At 37.5% G+C, this 18750-nt stretch overlaps 1 protein-coding gene across 1 annotated transcript in view; it reads left to right on the top strand.

Moving 5' to 3' along the window:
- The window catches only part of HCRTR2 (hypocretin receptor 2), a 29973-nt gene extending 11580 nt beyond the window's left edge, over nucleotides 1–18393 (top strand). The window contains exons 2-8 of the mRNA XM_009911650.2: nucleotides 1082–1260; nucleotides 2700–2943; nucleotides 9773–9888; nucleotides 13598–13818; nucleotides 15198–15319; nucleotides 16373–16573; nucleotides 18191–18393. Of these exons, the coding sequence (XP_009909952.1) occupies nucleotides 1082–1260; nucleotides 2700–2943; nucleotides 9773–9888; nucleotides 13598–13818; nucleotides 15198–15319; nucleotides 16373–16573; nucleotides 18191–18384 (1277 nt within the window). The 3' untranslated portion in view covers nucleotides 18385–18393. The remainder of the gene's footprint in view (nucleotides 1–1081; nucleotides 1261–2699; nucleotides 2944–9772; nucleotides 9889–13597; nucleotides 13819–15197; nucleotides 15320–16372; nucleotides 16574–18190) is intronic.
- Nucleotides 18394–18750: the final 357 nt, after the last annotated feature.

Below are 18750 nucleotides of genomic sequence, written 5' to 3'. Positions count from 1 at the left end.
TTTAATGAGAGAATGGTTTAACTCTAGCTGATTCCATGTTAGATTTGGGTAACCTCTTGATGACCTTTCCAACTGTAGCATCCTGTGATATATTTAATATGTCTAAATTAAGTATAGTGCAGATTAAGGAGATTTTGATTTGTCATCTGCATTTGCATGATAAATGAATTATTGTTTACAGAAGAACCTTTGATGCACAATGAGTTGATCTGTTCTCTTACAGGAAATATTCATTACTTCTGGAAAATTTTGTGATCAGTTCTTGGAGTTGTTGGTGAATTAAGCTATTGATAGCTACAATGTCTAATGTTATTTGAAAACTTATTTTTAGACTAGTTTCTCAGACTCAGTTTTTGGCATTTAATGATCATGAATTAGTGCAACCACGTGAAAGGACTAATTTGCCTCATTTCTACAAGCCTTTTAAATTGAAAAAGAGGGGAAAGTTATAAAACAAGTTTTAAAGGCAGATCTCGTAAAGTGTCTGCTCCCTGCTGCTTTTGATCACAGTAATCATCATCAAAAATATACCACATTTAAAACACTACAAAAATTACATGTATTTACTTACTTCCAAGGACAGTTATGCAGACAACTGTTACAGATCCTCTGCAGATGCAGTAAATATATTATGCCCAGCAGTATATTGTATGAAATGATTGTTGTCTTGGTACAGTTTACAAGATTCCATGTGGCAGCAGTTTGGATGAAACTTCACATGATGATAATAAAAAGATGAACTTTTACAAATGTAGTTGTCCATTGCCATAGACTAGAGCAAATGTATTAAAATAGACATGAAGAAATTTGTGTGAATAGGTAGTGAAGAATAGGTGCTTTCTGTATCAGATTATTTTGCATGCTGTGGCCTGTGGAAAACTACTCCTTGTGGACTTAGATTCTCCCTACGTGTTTCCTCTTGTTTCCATTCTAAAGGAAAACACATAGTTCTTACACTGAACTGCATATTCAAATATTTTCTGTTAAACAAAGGACATAAACATTTCCTTAATTCCGTGCTTTCCTGTTGAAATATTCCCTAAGTAATTTCCATCTCACTAACTTGCCTTTCCAAACTCAGTTTGTATTGCAGTGTGGAAGAATCATCACATGCGGACAGTTACCAACTATTTCATAGTGAATCTTTCTCTGGCTGACATTCTGGTCACAATTACTTGTCTTCCAGCAACTTTAGTAGTGGACATCACAGAAACGTGGTTCTTTGGGCAGCCCCTCTGCAAAGTGATTCCCTACTTACAGGTATTATTTTACTGTGTTTGTGTACACATTATTCATGTTAGAAGAATGGCATCTTCCTAACAGTGATAATATGGTGGAAGGTCTGTCCCTGCTGAGGATTAAAGGACTGTTTCACTTCTGAGTATATTTATGCTTGATAGATAGTCCATCTGGTTGTTAAGACTTGGTTAATGCACTTTCTGGAATATCTGAAGCTTGTAATTTTTTTTTATTTATTTTTTTTTTAAAGTAATTAAAAGGGATATAAAGCAATACAATTGTCTATAAATAGAATTACAGTAATTTGTTCTCTGTGTGTGGATCTAAACAGATTCACAAGGGTCCAGGACACAGAATCCAAACTTCCAAAGGAAATTTGGGCTTTCATATTTGTTTAGTGACTTACTTTGCTTTCTTTAGAAACAGTCAAAGTATCCAGGTTCACTGGGAGCTGATCAGATTGTCTGCCTTAAGCACTTATTGCCAAGACTCATTTACCAGTGGATTTAATGAGTTGTGAGATTGTTTGCATCAAAATGATTGACAAATACCTTTTCTAAGAATAGCTGGTTAGTTGATCTGACTGGGCATACTAGAATGACAAGTGCTTGTCCTTCCAGTCATTACAAATCAAAAGCATTAAGTAGAACTCTGAACATATGCAGGTGATCAGCTCTGTGCCTCCAGCACAATTTATATTTTCAGCAGATACCTGTATGGCTGAAGAGCCACTTTATCAAGAGCAAAACCTCTCTCCAGCAGCTACGTTCTCTACTTGATGCAATCAAAGTCACACAATTTTTTCTCAAAGCCTCCATTCTAGCAGAAGGAATTATGAAAAGAAAGTGAAATGATCACCTAGTGTACAGAGCAAAAGAGTAAAACCAAAGTGATGGTATTTCCTGTAGTGAATAAAAGGTAAAATTACTTAGTCTGTCTAAAGTTGGTTGTTGTTAATTTTTTTGTTCATGAGACCTTGAATTTCCATTGCTCCTGTGAGAACTGAAAAGGCAAAGTGACGGTACTGTTCTACACAGGAAAAAAAAAAAAGTCTAATTAGTTGTCTAGTGTTTTAAAAGTAGTTTTTTAGAAAAAAACCCCAAAACTTTTGCAAATTTTAAATTGCATAAATTTGCTCTTCCAGAATCTGACCCTGCTACACTTACTCAGTTTGGGTAGCACCCTAATCTGTGAATTGTCCTGCTGGTTGTAGTAGGACTACAGCAAATGAGGATATCTGTTGTAATCCTGTAAGAAGTGATGGTTTTGTTTGTTGTTTCGTTTGGTTGGTTGGGTTTTGTCCTGGGAACAATTTCTATTTTATGATTGTGTGTAAAGAGATAATCATGTTGAAAATAGAAATAATTTTTAAAACTCTAGGAAAAATCTACAATATGTGATTTTTAAAGCTCTGGAAAAAAAAATACATTTACATTTGCTTAATATTTCCTTTTCTTTAGACGGTTTCAGTCTCTGTGTCTGTACTAACACTCAGCTGCATTGCTTTGGATCGATGGTATGCAATTTGTCACCCTTTGATGTTTAAAAGCACAGCCAAGCGAGCAAGGAACAGCATTATAATTATCTGGATTGTGTCCTGCATCATAATGATTCCTCAGGCTATTGTTATGGAGTGCAGCAGTGTGTTCCCAGGATTAGCCAATAAAACCACCTTGTTCACAGTGTGTGATGAGCACTGGGGAGGTGAGTGTGTCGTTGACCATAAAAACTGAATTTGTACTGCTGTTAATAAAAATATCTGAGCATAGTAAGATGCAGTCAGGTTGTGTAAACATATCACAAAACGTTCTTAATTATACAAGCTTTCCTAGAACCACTGTTTTTCAAATACTGTGAAATGTTGGAGTGCTAATACTTAAAGTACATTTGAAACCAAGTTTAAATTAATGAGGCTGGCTAGTGTCTTGACCATGTTAATGTTTCCCAGAGGGTAGAAATGTTCCCTCCCTTAAATGCTTATGCTTATATAATTCTGTGATTGATGGACATTGCAGGTTTACAAAGACTTCAGTGTTTACCCTTAAGAAATAAGTACATGAGAACAGAATTACCTGAACTATTGCTTTTTCTAATTGCTGATCTATGACTCGTCTTTATAGATATCTCCTGAGACTTCAATGCAAACTGTGTGTCATCAGAGAATTTGAAAAGGTGTCACTGATATGGGGTAGTGAGTTGGTCTATGATTTGAAATTTGTCATGGACAAGATAATTTAAATAATTCTGTAAATGTAATCAGTTACAAATTATCCTGTCCAAAAAGTGCAGTTCTGCCTTTCCTGGTTAACTTTGAATCTGACTTGTTCTGCATCTGAATTCAGCTGTAAGAAATCCTAAGGGTTGCCAGGGAGTAACTACGTCTGTTTTGTCCCTCTTCACAGCAAGTGATATTAGCCACCCACTCAAATGGTTAAGACTCAACTCTGGTGGGCCTTGGCTTAACGCCAAAGCTAACAGAGGGTACGAGTTACATGCTGTGACTCTGACACTGGATATAATGACCATCAGTAAAACCATTATTCACACACAGGAAAATAAAGCCAAGTTTGCCAAAATATATATCTAAAAGGTGTCTGTTTAACAGCCTTGAGTCAGACTAAAACACAATCAGATTCTCTCCTAGAGCTGTCTCTGTAGAAGATTCCAGTCCTGTGAACGATTAAGATAAAATACAACTGGATCACCTGCACTTAATTATCATGATAAATTATCTTGAGCAGCTTGAACAGCTGAGGGCTCTTCCATGTGTTGTTTTGGAAGTTGCTCCCCTGATAATGGCCTCTACAGGGCCACCAGGGGATTAATGAGAAGACATTGGCTGTCACACTTCCTATTCTTTATCTCCTGCATCCCAGTTAGTCGTCTGGGACAAGACAAGGAGGCAGAGATGGCCATTAGCTAGCTGGCACTCATTGCATGCAAAGATATGCTGAAAGTTTGGAGGTTAGAGGAAGTGTCTGCTAAGTACTGAATGTTGTACTTGGTGTTCCATTGGAGAGGACACATCTGCTCTTTACTTCTAGTGCTTTTCTTCATCTGCAAGCAATTTAATATCCCAGTCTGCTGCTGGACAGTTCAGTATTTATGTGACTATTTTCTTTCACAGCATTCACTCCAAGTACAATCTGTGTCCATTCATTTTGGCTGCAGAATTAATTATCCATCCCTTCATGTCTTCTAGATTAGCTTTGCAGAAGAAATTCTTTTAATCAATCTAGGAGATGAAAATTATGTAGTAAATAAATTAGGAAGTCAGGAGAGCATTTCATTAGGGAATACAATCTCAGAATTTTCAGATCTGCATTGGCCACTTTTTGATTCCTAACAGGAAAGTGCTTCTTTTGAAGTACAGAGATCATAGTAGCTTTGGAACTATTTTAAAGAGAGCCCCTCATTCACTGATGCACTGAAGTAGTTCCAGCTCACATATATGCCTGAGCTGAAGCACCCATTATGCAAAAGAAAAAACACCTTGTGCTTGTTTTCAAGGCTCTGCTCCTATGGGGTCTCTTTGCCCAAAAATTAAATCTATTGATCTTGAGGGTATCCTGTGAGCCTTCATTTGGATGTTTAGAGAGCTAAAAAAGGGTGTAACAAAGACATATTTGTGCACATAAGTAAGTTCTGGTTTGTGTGTGTGCCTTCAGAAATGAAGTGCAACCCCCCCCCCAAAATTAATTATTTTAAAATTTATATTGAGCATGAAATGAAATATTTTTACATTTAAAATGCATTAAAGTTTAGTTTCCTTTCATTCTACTGGTAGGCAACAATCCTACTTTCATCCTACTGCCTTTTTAATGAATTATTCCTCTAATGATAATGCTCCGCGATTGCTAGTTATTCTGATGGTGCATTTTATCTATCCTTAAAGTTAATTCTTTCCACTTTCTAATAATAGCTTAGCATAATAACTTGAGACAAGAGCCTTTCTATGTGTTAGGTTACAAGTAGGTTGCTCCAATTGTGGGACTGTTTGTAAATGTAGGCTTAACCATATGTTATCAATGAGGATAGGATATACATATACATATAATATATATTCCTTAACATCATTCCCTAACACTCATTAGGAGAATGAGTGTCATTAGCTACAAAAAAATTCGGTTAAACTGAAAATACCTAAAGACACCAAATTAGGCCAAAGCATAGAAGAGGCAGTTTTTCTGATGAAAACCAGGGTTTGTACTCATAAAAGCCTCAGAACAGAAGAACCAAAGAACATAGATAACAGGACAGCAGTTTGAAAAGACTGGTGAGCCTTGAGGACAGAAGCAGCAATAAAGAGCTAATAGTTTGCTAATAGCAAGGAAAATAGGTTTTTGGGGTTTTTTGATTTTTGTTTGCCTTTTTTTAGTATGGGAATATTGAGGATGAAAGAAAGAGAACTATTAAAGAAGAAAGAAATTCATGTTCCCACAAATAAGATATATTTGCAAAGAGAAAGTGGAGATGTAAATACTGTGTGCACTCAAGAGATCCTCAGGAAATGCTAGAGGAGAGTCAGTTTATGGGAAAGGATATATTTGGGTGTTTACTGCATTGTTTAGAACTGCATATAATTTATGTTGTCTAAAATTAGTGTCTGATGAAATCCTTGCAGAGCATCATGTACACCATATGTCCCAGGGATGCTAAACTGTAAATTGTCAAGGTTAGGGCCATAAGAAGAAGGTGCTTAATGACATTTTTCAAGGTGGTTTGGAAGTTTACTCTAGTTCTGGGAACTCAGGGCCACTGAAACATCAGGTACTATGGAGGACTAACAGGAAGCCATGTCCAGGAAAATGTCAGACATCAAAGCAGGAGACACCACTACCCATACATAAGTCCATCTGCTGAAATCCATACAAGTCTGATGAGTGTCTGGAAGAAAGGTCTGATCAGCACTGTGACACTTGGGCTCCTTAAGAGTGAACAAATAGTGGCCACCCTGACTAATAAGATTTCAAGCAGGCTGCTGGAGAGCTGCCAGTGACTGCAAATGGAGTAATAGTTCAGCCTAAAACAGGGTTCAATTTATTTTTAATTGCTTCTGGCATTTCTGACTATAAAATTCATTGCCAATTCTAAACTGAGGGCTTTTCATTCTGAGTACTTTCTAATAAGAATATTTTATTTGGGAATACAGAAGGATCCAACATGTGACCTATAAAGGCTCACTTAAGGAGCCAGTGTTGGCCACAGTTCTATAGTAGTCTGTAATTGCTATGTGCTGATTTTGATGATAAAGTGCCAAAATAAAAGAAAATTATATTAAAATGAGTTCACCATGTGTCCAAGTAAGCTAAATATATTGTCTTAGAGTTGTTCATAAAATGAATTTTAGCCAAAGTGCATCAGCCAATCCCTTTGCAAACGATAAAAAGAACACAGAGATAATCCTTTCCCAAACTATATGGCTGAATGGAAACAAAGGGAAGACTTTGTGTTCCATTTCCTCTTAAGCTACTCATAAAATAGTACAAAACCATATTGTCTTAATTCTGGAAAACAAATGGTTGGAAATTCAATTAATACATGGAGTTTTATACATCCTGTTTATTGAAGTGATCAGAATTTAAGGAAAAACTTGTGGGATATTTTAATGCAGGGAAAAAAATAATTTTGCTAATGCTAAAATTATGCCTGGTGTCTTCATGAACTGATAAACATCAGGTTTGAAAATGTAATTTTAGTATTAGCTAACTGTAAGTACTCTGACATAGGAACATAGCTTGGAAGGGGTTGTGTTACGTGGTTGATTTTTCTCTACTATGGGTACCCACTTCCTAACATCCTTAGTTATTAAGCTTTATTCTAAAAATATACAACAGCCTATGACTGCAACATGGTGACAAGAAAGAGTTTTTAGAAAAGTTTAAATTTGTTCAATGAGCCCTGCAGCAGAAGTCTTGTTCTAGCATACTGACCCTTTACCAGGTGGACCACCATATGACTGGTGCGAAGTAGGAATGCTAATTTCACCCTAGTACAGTCCCCGTGACCATCTGTGTGCTTTTTATTCTCTTCTTCCTTTTCAGTAGAAGAGTAGCCAGTGATGTAAGAATCATTAATTTCTTCTTAAAGAAATGGTTACTCCAGCTAAGAATGACCTCCCCCTGTCCTGAAGCCCATTAAGTGACCATGGAAGGCAAAGACAGTTTTCTCCTCTTCTGCCTGACAATAAGATGTTCAGCAGTCCCAGACAGGCAGCTGATATATCACCAAGACTATACACTGATTGATGTTCTCATTCAAGGAGCCTGGAACTCACTCATTAGATAAATGAATGGTATCCCAAACCAGCCCTTCCTCCTTCTTGCTGCTGTGATTGTCAACAGCTTTAAAGCCTTTCTTTGGCTTGAGAAGCTAAACAGAGTCATGCATTTTAGGGAAAAGTTCTCCAAAGGGCTTTGCCCTGGGTGGAGGAGGGACAGGTTTCCTTTGATGTTTAGCAGCTGGCACTTTCCAGGTGGCTAAACTTCAAAGGCAAATGTTGGGATCTTCCTCCAACCTGGTCCGTCAGTTCTTTGTAAATAGCTAGGCTCATTTAATGTTTTGCTTTACTTGGAATGCTAAATTAGAAGCCATAAACTCCAGATGGCCTTTTAAATATGTACCATCCTTCTACCTGAAAGGGGCCGGGATGCCTGCAGAGCATTGATGAGGCAGGTGTCACCTCCTTCTGAGCAGAAAGAATGTACTTTCAGTTCTGACCTCTCATGATCCCAGTAAGTCACATTACTCCAATTTCTCCTTAATCTCTCCACCTGTGAAGCCTAACAGGACTCCCGTGAAGCTGCCTTTTCTGGAATGCAAACCAAGTTGGAGATCATGTGTCAATATACAAACCCAAGTTTCACCAATTATTAAAAAAAAATTTCTGCTTTCCCAAAGGACATTGATAAGAACTAGTAATTGCAGCTGCTAATACTTGCTAAGCTGGTTTGCTATGGATCTTAGTGCAAGAAAGGAGCCAAATGCTGTTCATCTGAATTTTTGCTACTTTGATCAAATGGCAACGGCAACAGCAACATCTCTACTACCTTTGCTGTATAAATGTGGGCTGGATTTGCTATAGCAAGTTTCTGTTTCCCTGATACTCCTGTTTTTCTGACTGGTGAATGCGCTGGCATTTTCAGGCCCAAGATTGAGTTTAATATTATTTGAGTCTTGTTTTGAGAGTTAACATGGAGTTACTTTGATAATGTACTCCTCTCTGTTATGACAGTTACCACCCAAATCTTTGCATCTGGTTGGACTCTATGTTCTTAAAGTTTTTCTTCAACTGAAATGATTCTATGATTCTGTGATTGCCCTTGTCTTCTGGCATGCAAAAGACCCTTGTTTAATAGTGACCATGATCTCAGTCACTTTAAGAGGCAGAAACTGTTTAACAATTTTTTGATCTCATGCAATATTTTCTTTTTCTTTCTTTCTTTCTTTCTTTCTTTCTTTCTTTCTTTCTTTCTTTCTTTCTTTCTTTCTTTCTTTCTTTCTTTCTTTCTTTCTTTCTTTCTTTCTTTCTTTCTTTCTTTCTTTCTTTCTTTCTTTCTTTCTTTCTTTCTTTCTTTCTTTCTTTCTTTCCTCCTTCCTTCCTTCCTTCCTTCCTCCCTTCCTTCCTTCCTCTCTTCCTTCCTTCTTCCTTTCCTTCCTTCTCCTTCTTTCCTTCCTTCTCCCTCCTTCCTTCCTTCCTTCTCCCTCCCTCCCTCCCTCCCTCCTTCCTTCCTTCCTTCTCCCTCCCTCCCTCCCTCCCTCCTTCCTTCCTTCCTTCCTCCCTCCCTCCCTCCCTCCTATTAAAACTACAATCATTACAGAGTTTTAGTTGCAGATTGTATCATCCTGAAGCATTTTAAAGTTCTGAAAGTTAACAAAATACTTTAGTCAAAATGCAATTGATAGAGTTGCCACTTACGGGTTGCACAGTTTCTCTTTGGTTACTTATTGTCTCTCTCCATAATGCTCATTCTTTTTATGAGGCCATCCATAGTTGTTAGGTTGTAATTAATACCAACATTTGGTAACACCAAACTACATTTGGCAATGCAAAATTGAAAGCACGTGATGCTGTAGTCTACATTCTCTGTTTATAGGTAAAAGCCTATGCAGCTTGCCCAGGAATATATAGTAGCCTTTGCAGAATTAAAACTAAAGGCAGTTACATAACCTGATAAATGCATCAAAGATGAGGTAGCTTGGCTAATTAGTTAGCTATTGTTAGATAATGAAATTTTCTATCTTTCATTGATTTAATAAAAAGCAAAGCTTCTTAAGGCTTCAAACCTAAAGTAATAATGTGATATGAAGGAAGTAATGTGATATAAGAGATGCTTGAGATAAAAGCGTGTTTATAATAGAAACAGAATCTGTGCAGAAGTGATTAAAAAATCAATCCTGACCATATCATCATTGGATGCATCTTCCATTATAACCTATTATGTTTGAATAAATAAATGTGTGAATAGTTTGTCTCAAAGTGATTTTGGAATGTATGTGTATTTAAATGTACTTATTTGAATTCTCTTTTTAGCTGAGGTTTATCCCAAAATGTATCACACATGCTTTTTTCTGGTGACATACATGGCACCACTGTGTCTTATGGTGTTGGCCTATTTGCAAATATTTCGAAAGCTGTGGTGTCGCCAGGTGAGTCACTTCACACTATTTCTATTTGCTTGCTGCTGTGACTATATACAGATTCTTGTGTACAGCCGCCTTCTCTGTATGCTCCATGTTCACACTTAGGATCTGGAATTTTACATCCAGCACTGTGGCCAGGTTCAGTGACACTGCTGGCTTATGGCCACCAGAGATGCATTAAAAAATGAAGGCAGTCGGGATGACTGTAAACCCCTTCTTCCTCATATGTGTAAAGGGCATAGAGGGAGATAAAATGTGTAAATGCATTGACACTAAAGCCTACTCATATTAATAGCTAGAAGGCCTACCCATTTTTATTTTAGTAGATGAAATATACCCTACCCATATTTGCTATTTGCCATTACATTCGGATTTCCTCTGGTTATAACCTTCTTGATAATAATTTGCAGTGTACAGGAACCATGCATAAGACAACAACTTTCAACTTTTATTACCTGTTTGGACACATCTAGGGGGCTTTTATGAGCCATCAGAATTACATAAATTCTCCACGATTATCTCTATAACTAATTCATTACCAAAAAGCAAATATATGCATTATGCTGGCATGTGTATACTTGCACGCACATAATCATAGAAATATTTAGGTTGGAAAAGACCCTTAAGATTGAGCCCAACCATAAACACAGCACTGCCAAGTCCACCATTAAACCATGTCCTTAAGTGCTACATCTATACATGTTTTAAGTACGTCCAGGGATGGTGACACAATCACTTCCATGGGCAGCCCACACATAGATACATGCACACCCTCTTCTGAAGTGCTGTGCTCCTTAAATCATACCAGTTCAGCTATGCATCTGTGTGCATAGAGCTCTTCTTCTTTCTTTTTTTTTTTCTTCTGATAAAATTCTTGCTGTATTACTGCCTATTGATGTAACAGCAACAAATGCCAGGTATATGCCAGGGAAAGACTGAGGAAAAGAGGGAACTTTTGAAAGGCTCTCAATACAAACTCCTGAGGACTTAGCAAATAAATATACAATGCAATGAGATTATACATTTTATACAGTACTGCCTTTGATCAGCTCTTGGTATTAAGGACTGAGTAAACACAAGAATACACCCTTCTATCTGCATATGCAGGTACAGACCATCACAGAATGTCAGAGATATGAAGGGACCTTGAAAGATCATCTAGTCCAAACCACCTGCTAGAGCAAGGTCACCTAAAATAGGTCACACAGGAATACATCCAGGCAGGTTTTGAATGCCTCCAGGTAAGGAGACTCCACAGTCTCTCTAGGCAGCCTGTTCCAGTGTTCTGTCACCCTCCTAGTGGAATAGTTTTTCTTTATGTTCACATGAAACCCCCTCTGCTGCAGCTTGCACCCATTGCTCCATCACTGGACATCACTGACAAGAGTCTGGCTCTGTCGTCCCAACACTTGCCCTTCACATATTTATAAACATTATTGAGGTCACCCTTTAGTCTCCTCTACTCCAAGCTTCAGACACAGCTCTCTTCTTTCTTCATAAGGGACGTGTTCCACTCCCTTAATCATCTTTGTCACTTTTCACTGGAGTCTTTCAAACAGTTCCCTGTTCTTCTTGAACTGAGGGGCCCAGAACTGGACACAATATTCCAGATGTGGTCTCACCAGGGCAGAGTGGAGGGGGAGGAGAGCCTCTCTACATCTGCTAGCCACGCCTCTTCTAATGCATCTCAGGATACCATTGTCATTGTTGTCCACAAGGGCACATTGCTGGCTCATGGTCATCCTTCTGTCCATCAGGACCTCCAGGAACCTTTCCCCTACACTGGGTCAGTCTCCAGCCTATACCAGTACATGAGGTTGTTCTTTTCCAGATGCAAGACCCTACAGTTGTATTTCATTCATTTTCTCCCTGCCCAATTCTCCAACCTATTCAGGTCTTGCTGAATGGCAGTACAGCCCTCAGGTGTGTCATCCACTCCTCCCAGCTTTGTGTCATCAGCAAACTTGTTGACAGTGCACTCTGTTCCCTCATCCAGGTTCACAATTTTGAGCAAGATGTTTCTCTTCATCTAAATTACATTTAATTACTGTGAAAGCTGGTCACTGATTTCTTCAAATTAATCTTTGGCATAATCAGGAGGGAGAGATTAGGCTGAATTTCTATGATCACATCTCCAACTCTTGCTCAATATGGTAACTTGGTATGACTGAAAAAGAAGGAAAAGCTTCTCCTACAAATTAGAGAACAGAATATCAAAGTGCCTCTGATATGTCAGAATCAGAATCTTGGGCAGCATATTATCTCAGTAGTACATGGCAAACACATAGCAGTACTGCACCCTACAGCTAAGTAGGGTTAGCCCCTTGCAACAGGACAGACATGTCCAGGTATGAAGTTGATAATGGTGCTTTCAACTGAATGGGTGGAAACTTGTAGTAGGAGTAAGGGCATGAGGTTATTTTTTTGCTTTATGTCCATAGACTTACTACTGAAAAATAAATGCCATACTATATCCCCTGTTCTGCTACACAGAATTCCTGTTCATTGCAACACAACTTTGCCAAAATGTTCCAATGGTTGTAAATCAGATTTGATGGTGCACATAAATATGAAATTAAGGGCTTGTCTGTGCAAGGAAGCTTTTCACAACAAGAAGACCCCCAAACCAACACAGGAACTATTCTAGAATAATTCAGAATGTGTGTGCTTTTATTTTAGAACAAGCATTCCCGTTTTACTTTACTTTTTTTCCCTAAAATATCAAAAATTCCATCCCTTTCTGGTCAGTTTGCATGGGTAAACCCTGATATTTAAACTGTTACAAAACACAGTTTGAATTTTGCAGATACTTTTAAACATTGATTATTTTACACTTGTGAGACTAGTCACAGACAATTGCACTATGCATGAATAAAACCACATTTCGACACAAAAGGTTTTCATAATTGAAAACATTACAAGTGCCATTACAATAGAGTTCTCTGAGAAAGTCCTAGCCATCTGTAGCCTTTCCTATTTGGCTGCAGGGAGGAAACAATTTTGAAGAACTGAAGCAAAATTGCTTTATTTGGCTTAGTTTATGTGAAGACACAGAAAAAAACCAACATGAGATTTTTTAATAGCATTGTGTTATATCTACCCATTGCAAGATGTCTTTGGCTAACTTAATTCTTTCTATATCTTGCCACACTTCCATGATTCCCTTCTATTCACAGCTATATATTCATTTGAAGATCTTTGCAGAGAGATGCACATTTCAACTCTGATGTCTTTAGGTGCTTCATTGTCATCTAGATAGTATATTTGGAAGTTTTATGGCACTTAAAACTATGTATGCTTTAAATTCTTGGTTTCCAATGCGGAAATGCACTTTAGCACCTTAACTTAGCAGCATATTAATGAGATAAACTGCTCTGCCAGACAACAAACCACTTAATACAGAACTTTACATCAACATAATTGCAACAATGGAGTTGGTAAATCTGAGAGTCTGAAGACATAAGTAAGGCAAGTTATGTGGGAAGAAATTTTTTGACATATTAGCTCATATATTTGGATAAAACACAAATTTTTATACAGTCCTTTAAGTGTGCCTGAAATTGAGTTTGTTTGTTGCAGCTATGATGATTAATTTAATAAAAAACCCTACTTCTCCCCACAAGCTTATGTCGTGTACATCCACTTGTCTGTTTTCCTTGTTATAGCTACCTGCAATGACAGTTTGTCAAAGTTCCCCTTATTTTTCCTTTCTTAGATCCCGGGAACTTCTTCTGTTGTTCAGAAAAAGTGGAAGCCTCTGCAATCTTCAACACATCCCCGAGGGCTGGGACAATCAACAAAGTCAAAGATTAGTGCTGTGGCAGCTGAAATAAAGCAGATTCGCGCAAGAAGGAAAACAGCACGTATGCTAATGGTTGTCCTCCTGGTTTTTGCACTGTGCTATCTACCAATTAGCATCCTCAATGTCTTGAAAAGGTAAAGTTTATCCCAGTATGTAAACACTTGGGAAAGCTTTCTATCTAAAAACAATCCTCTGTTATGAGATTACTGTTTTCTGGCAGATACTTTTGAAGAATAGACTTAATTATTTCATGATAAAGCAATGGAAAATAAGCATACAGTTACAACCCCATCCCCTCATCCCCCCCTCCCCCATATATATAACCTATCCATAGCATTTTAAAAAAGGCCAGATTGTTGAATGCTCATTAGCAAACTCTTCCACATGAAAATTATCTCCTGCACCTCTTCATTACAACTTGTCATTTATATGGGATTGCAGCTTGTTTACTGTTAATACACCCATGGCAAGTGTATTTACCTAAAGCAGCAGCTGAAGGCGAGCAGTACAGTAGTTTCATGTGGCTTGGCTCTGAGGACTGTGAAATGCTGGATTTAAACCACTAACCCTTCAGTCTGCCTATGAAGATATATTTCACTTTTTAACCTTTTTCTGTCCTCTTCATTTGAGAAGTAATTGTGTACACTCTTGTTTTTTCTTTCAGTGCCTGATAGGCTAAGGCTTCAGCATAGTTATATCTCATGAGCCCTCTGGAATACTGATAAAATAATGACATGTAGCAGAAGATTTGAATATCCACAGAAATGACCAGCCTGTTAGTGGTACTTGAGGAATGTTTAAGTTTTTAAGGAACAGTTTCAAGTTGGATATGAAGACTTAAATGCATCACACTCAATTCTGGCACTTTCCTGAGGCCTAATTTAGGTCCCTTGTTACACAATGTGGAGGGAAAGAAGCATTTCCAGAAGGGAGTTGAGGCCACCTATGATCATCACCACAGAGGAACTAAACAGGCTGCCACAACTACAATAGCTGAATAGGCCCATAGTTAAAATTTCCCTTAGATGGCAAAAGTAAGGAATCTGAGCAAAACATATTTCTCTGGAGGACAAATGCTGCTACTGTGGCCTCAGTTTCAAAGCCAGTTCAGTGCATTTTCAATTCCAGTGTCCTTGTTTATTGGAGAATGTGCCTGAAGACAGGAACCTCAGTGACATGAATAGGTCACAATCAACTTTTCCTATCTTTTCAATGGCTTATCTGACACCAGCTGATTTTGGTTACTTAGCAGGAAAGACAAGCATCTGCACCACTGCAAAAAAAAAAAAGTACTGAGGGACTGTCTTATGTTAAACTAGTCAAAAGACGGAGGGATGGAGGGAGGACTTCATTCTCTCAAAAAAATGACAATGTTACTATTGTATCTGCTTTTCTGTGATACTGCAAATAGGCCATCAGAGATAAAATTAAGCCAGGAGTTGCCAAATATTTTTGTATGATTTCTAATTTTGCCATCTTTCAGCTTTACTTTTTTTTTTTATTTTATTTTAAGGGTTTTTGGAATGTTCAATCATGCTGATGACAGAGAAACTGTATATGCCTGGTTCATGTTCTCACACTGGCTTGTATATGCAAACAGTGCAGCCAATCCTATTATTTACAACTTCCTCAGTGGTAAGTTACAGTTACCTAGAATTCAACTTTAATGTGTAGTTTGAAGGTAATGAGCCATAACAAATAAGATTAATAACTGTGTAACATCAGCCCAACTCCTCTGGTGGGAACTAGATCTTCTCGGAACAAGTTGCCTGAAGTATCCCATTACCTTCAGGCTATCTACCTAGAAGTAAATTAAACTTGCCAGGGCTTGAGTCCAAGTGCTTGAATTTGACAGTCCATACCATTAATTTGGCAAAGAAGTCCCTGGCATGACTTTGGTCTGAAACCAAAGCCATTACCCTAAATACCCTCTGGATACTGCCTGGAAGGTAACACAGGCCAGAGGCTGTTTTTAGTAGGCACTTTATATGCAGATACTGGGTTTTGGAAGCTGCACTTGCATGACCAGACTGCACCAACTGCTTTCAAGACCAAAGAATCAGGCAGGATGCCTTTGACTTGCTAGTACAGAATTGTCTTTGCATTTGTCTTATTTGGCTATGGACAGCAGAATCAGACCCTGAACTGGTGGTATTACAATTAAATACAGGGAGACAAAAGTCTACTGATCCCCCCTTTGTTTATTTTGTCATGTGCAATGTGAGGATGATCTGAACAATTTACTCCGAGCCCCTAAAGCAGATGAATGGGCTGTTGAATAGTTTGAATCTTCTTTCAAAATGTATCCAAGATGAAACACACATTAGCCATGCCCTCTCATTTCACCTGTCAAGTAATGACTCAGTCATTGTTATTGTTAGATATATTATTAACCAACAGATTAACCATGATATGATTCCATAAATCATTCTAGTTTGTCCATTCTGTCTATCAAAAAATAATTTAGGCTTCATACCACACCTCACATATCCTCTTACAAAAGTTATATTTTTTTCTCTATTTCTCCAAGATGTTGAAATTGTGATTTCCTACTTCTGTGTTAAAAGAAGACCTGGATGGCTTGGGTTGATTTTGCTTTATATAGCTGTTTTTTTCTGATCTAGAAAGTTTGATGAAACACAGTTTATATATCATAATTTCTTCATGAGTCTTATTTGTGGTTGACAGGGAAATTTAGAGAAGAATTTAAAGCAGCATTTTCTTGTTGCATCTTTGGCATTCGCAGTCACCGTGATGAACGACTCGCCAGAGGTCATGCCAGTACAGAGAGTCGGAAATCATTGACCACCCAGATCAGCAATTTTGATAACGTTTCAAAACTTTCAGAGCATGTTGTACTGACCAACATAAACACAATTCCAGCAAATGGTACTGCACTTATTATGCACTGGTATTATACTTGTCCCTATGCTTTTTGATGCTGTGGAAGTAAAATTTCATTATGCATGTGACCATAGTGGAATATGAGCAAAATGAAGTGAGAGAAGAATGCCTACCATTAAAAAGTGACTCTAAGAAAAGTAACTTAGAAAAATTATTTAATAGAATGTGCTACAAATTTGTTTATATACTGATGGAACAAATTTTCTTTTAATTTATTTAAAAAGTAGATTTGTAATTGGGGAGAGGGTAAGGTAATAATATTTTTTTGTATATAGTTTCATTGGATCCTTACTTCCTTCAGATTCCTAAGTAAATAAAGAACAGGTACCTGAAAGTATGAAAATAATTTTCCCTGGAGTTCCAATGTGTTTATAAATATTCATATTTTAATCAGACCTAATTCTCTGAAGTGTGGTATATTTTATAACAAATAATTGAACCAAAAGAGTATGTAAAAGTTGAACTACCTGAATGTCCTTGACTATGTCAAATTATCTACTTATCACACATTCTGGTGTGAGTTGAGCTGATCAAGTAAGAAATCCACAGTAATGTCTCACATTTTCTGTCCTTTTTTTGTTTTTTCCTCTTGGATGGGTTATTGTATGTATTTGGGAATAGCTGTGAAGCCATTCTTGATTTTTTTTCCAGCATTGGCTGATAAACAAACACAATCTGAAATGAAGGGCAAAAGTTGCTCAAACTTTCCCAGTTCTGGGTCAACAATTAGATGATTGTGCAGTTCTCCAGTTTTGTGGATGGATGGAAAGGAGCATATAATTTATTGGTTGATATTTCTCATTATATGCTTCATTCAGTCAGGACTTTGCAAGGCTCTGCAAGTACAGAATTCATCCCTCATCTCCTAGAGATGAGAATGTTCATTGTCTAGAAGTTACCTCAGACACTATAGATTATGACTATATAAGCTCTATATTGATAACAAAGAAATTGGTATCCCCCAGGAAACCTAATCTATTCCTAAAATGTATGTCTAAAAGGAATTAAGCTATCTCTGAAGAAGTCTGCTCTTTACACATACTATAGAAGGAATGTTTTTTTTCCTGAATTTAGGTTGTTGTCCTCCAGTAGGGTCGTGATTCTTACAAGTATGGCAGAAGCAAGGTTACAGCCATGAAACTCAGATGCCAGTATGACTGTAGATTATTTTACTCTATTATTTGTTGTCATTTTCATCTCACTTCCTGTGCTTTGCTCATGGCCATGTGGTTGGAATAGATGATCTTTAAAGGTGTTTTGCAACTCAAACTACTCTGTGATTCTATTTCTTGGTCACAGTGGCATCTGAATAAGGAACCACTGGGCAATTTACCAAAAAATGCATATTAAATAAGTAGCAGAACACAGAAAAGATATTTAAAAGTAAGGAAATCAAGGATTATGCATCAGAAATCACCATGCATTTAAGTCAAGAATCATTCACTTAAGTTTTGCAAGTGCAATTTGGAATATATGCTGATGGACTATTTTGTTAATAGATCATCACCCACAGTGTTCAAAATGACAATCATAAGGTGATCCAGTCGACTACCTGATACAAACAGCATCAGATACAAACAAAATCTTTGTTTTGTCTTACAGGTATCCCAGCTATACTGAGCCCACTGAAATCAGTGGAACTGCATCTTCACATACCAGGGGTAAACATGACTTCGAATTTGGATGAAGCTGTGAGGGCTTCTGTGGAAGATACTGGTAACACAGAGAATGCAGAGTGGGACAAGTTTGTCCCTAGCATAACTAAATTTACCTCGACAGAGTTACAGCAAGGGTGACTGGCTCAGTTCATGTAAGACCACCAGAGAATGGCACGTGCTTTTTTACAGACTACAACTGGTCAAAGGGATTCCTTCAAAATGACTGCCTCTCCTTTTTCTTCTCAGTCTTACAGAAACCTACTTACCTCAGTATGAGCTAAAGAACACATCTTTACAAGCCTTTTTAGATTGGATTGTATCATACTTTGTAAATAATGTAGATATTTATTTTTATATATTTTAGATGCTGTGGAAAGATCTAAAATGTATCATATAAAGAACTCTAAGTATTTGAAAGAAGTCTCAAACATTATTTATTTATATCCTGTTTCTATGAGTGACTTATTTACCAGGAATGCTTACTTATGCACTTGTGATACTCCG

The sequence above is a fragment of the Dryobates pubescens genome, chromosome 3 (genome assembly GCF_014839835.1).
Source record: "Dryobates pubescens isolate bDryPub1 chromosome 3, bDryPub1.pri, whole genome shotgun sequence".
Lineage (NCBI taxonomy): Eukaryota > Metazoa > Chordata > Aves > Piciformes > Picidae > Dryobates > Dryobates pubescens.
This window is presented reverse-complemented; position numbering and strand designations above follow the sequence as displayed.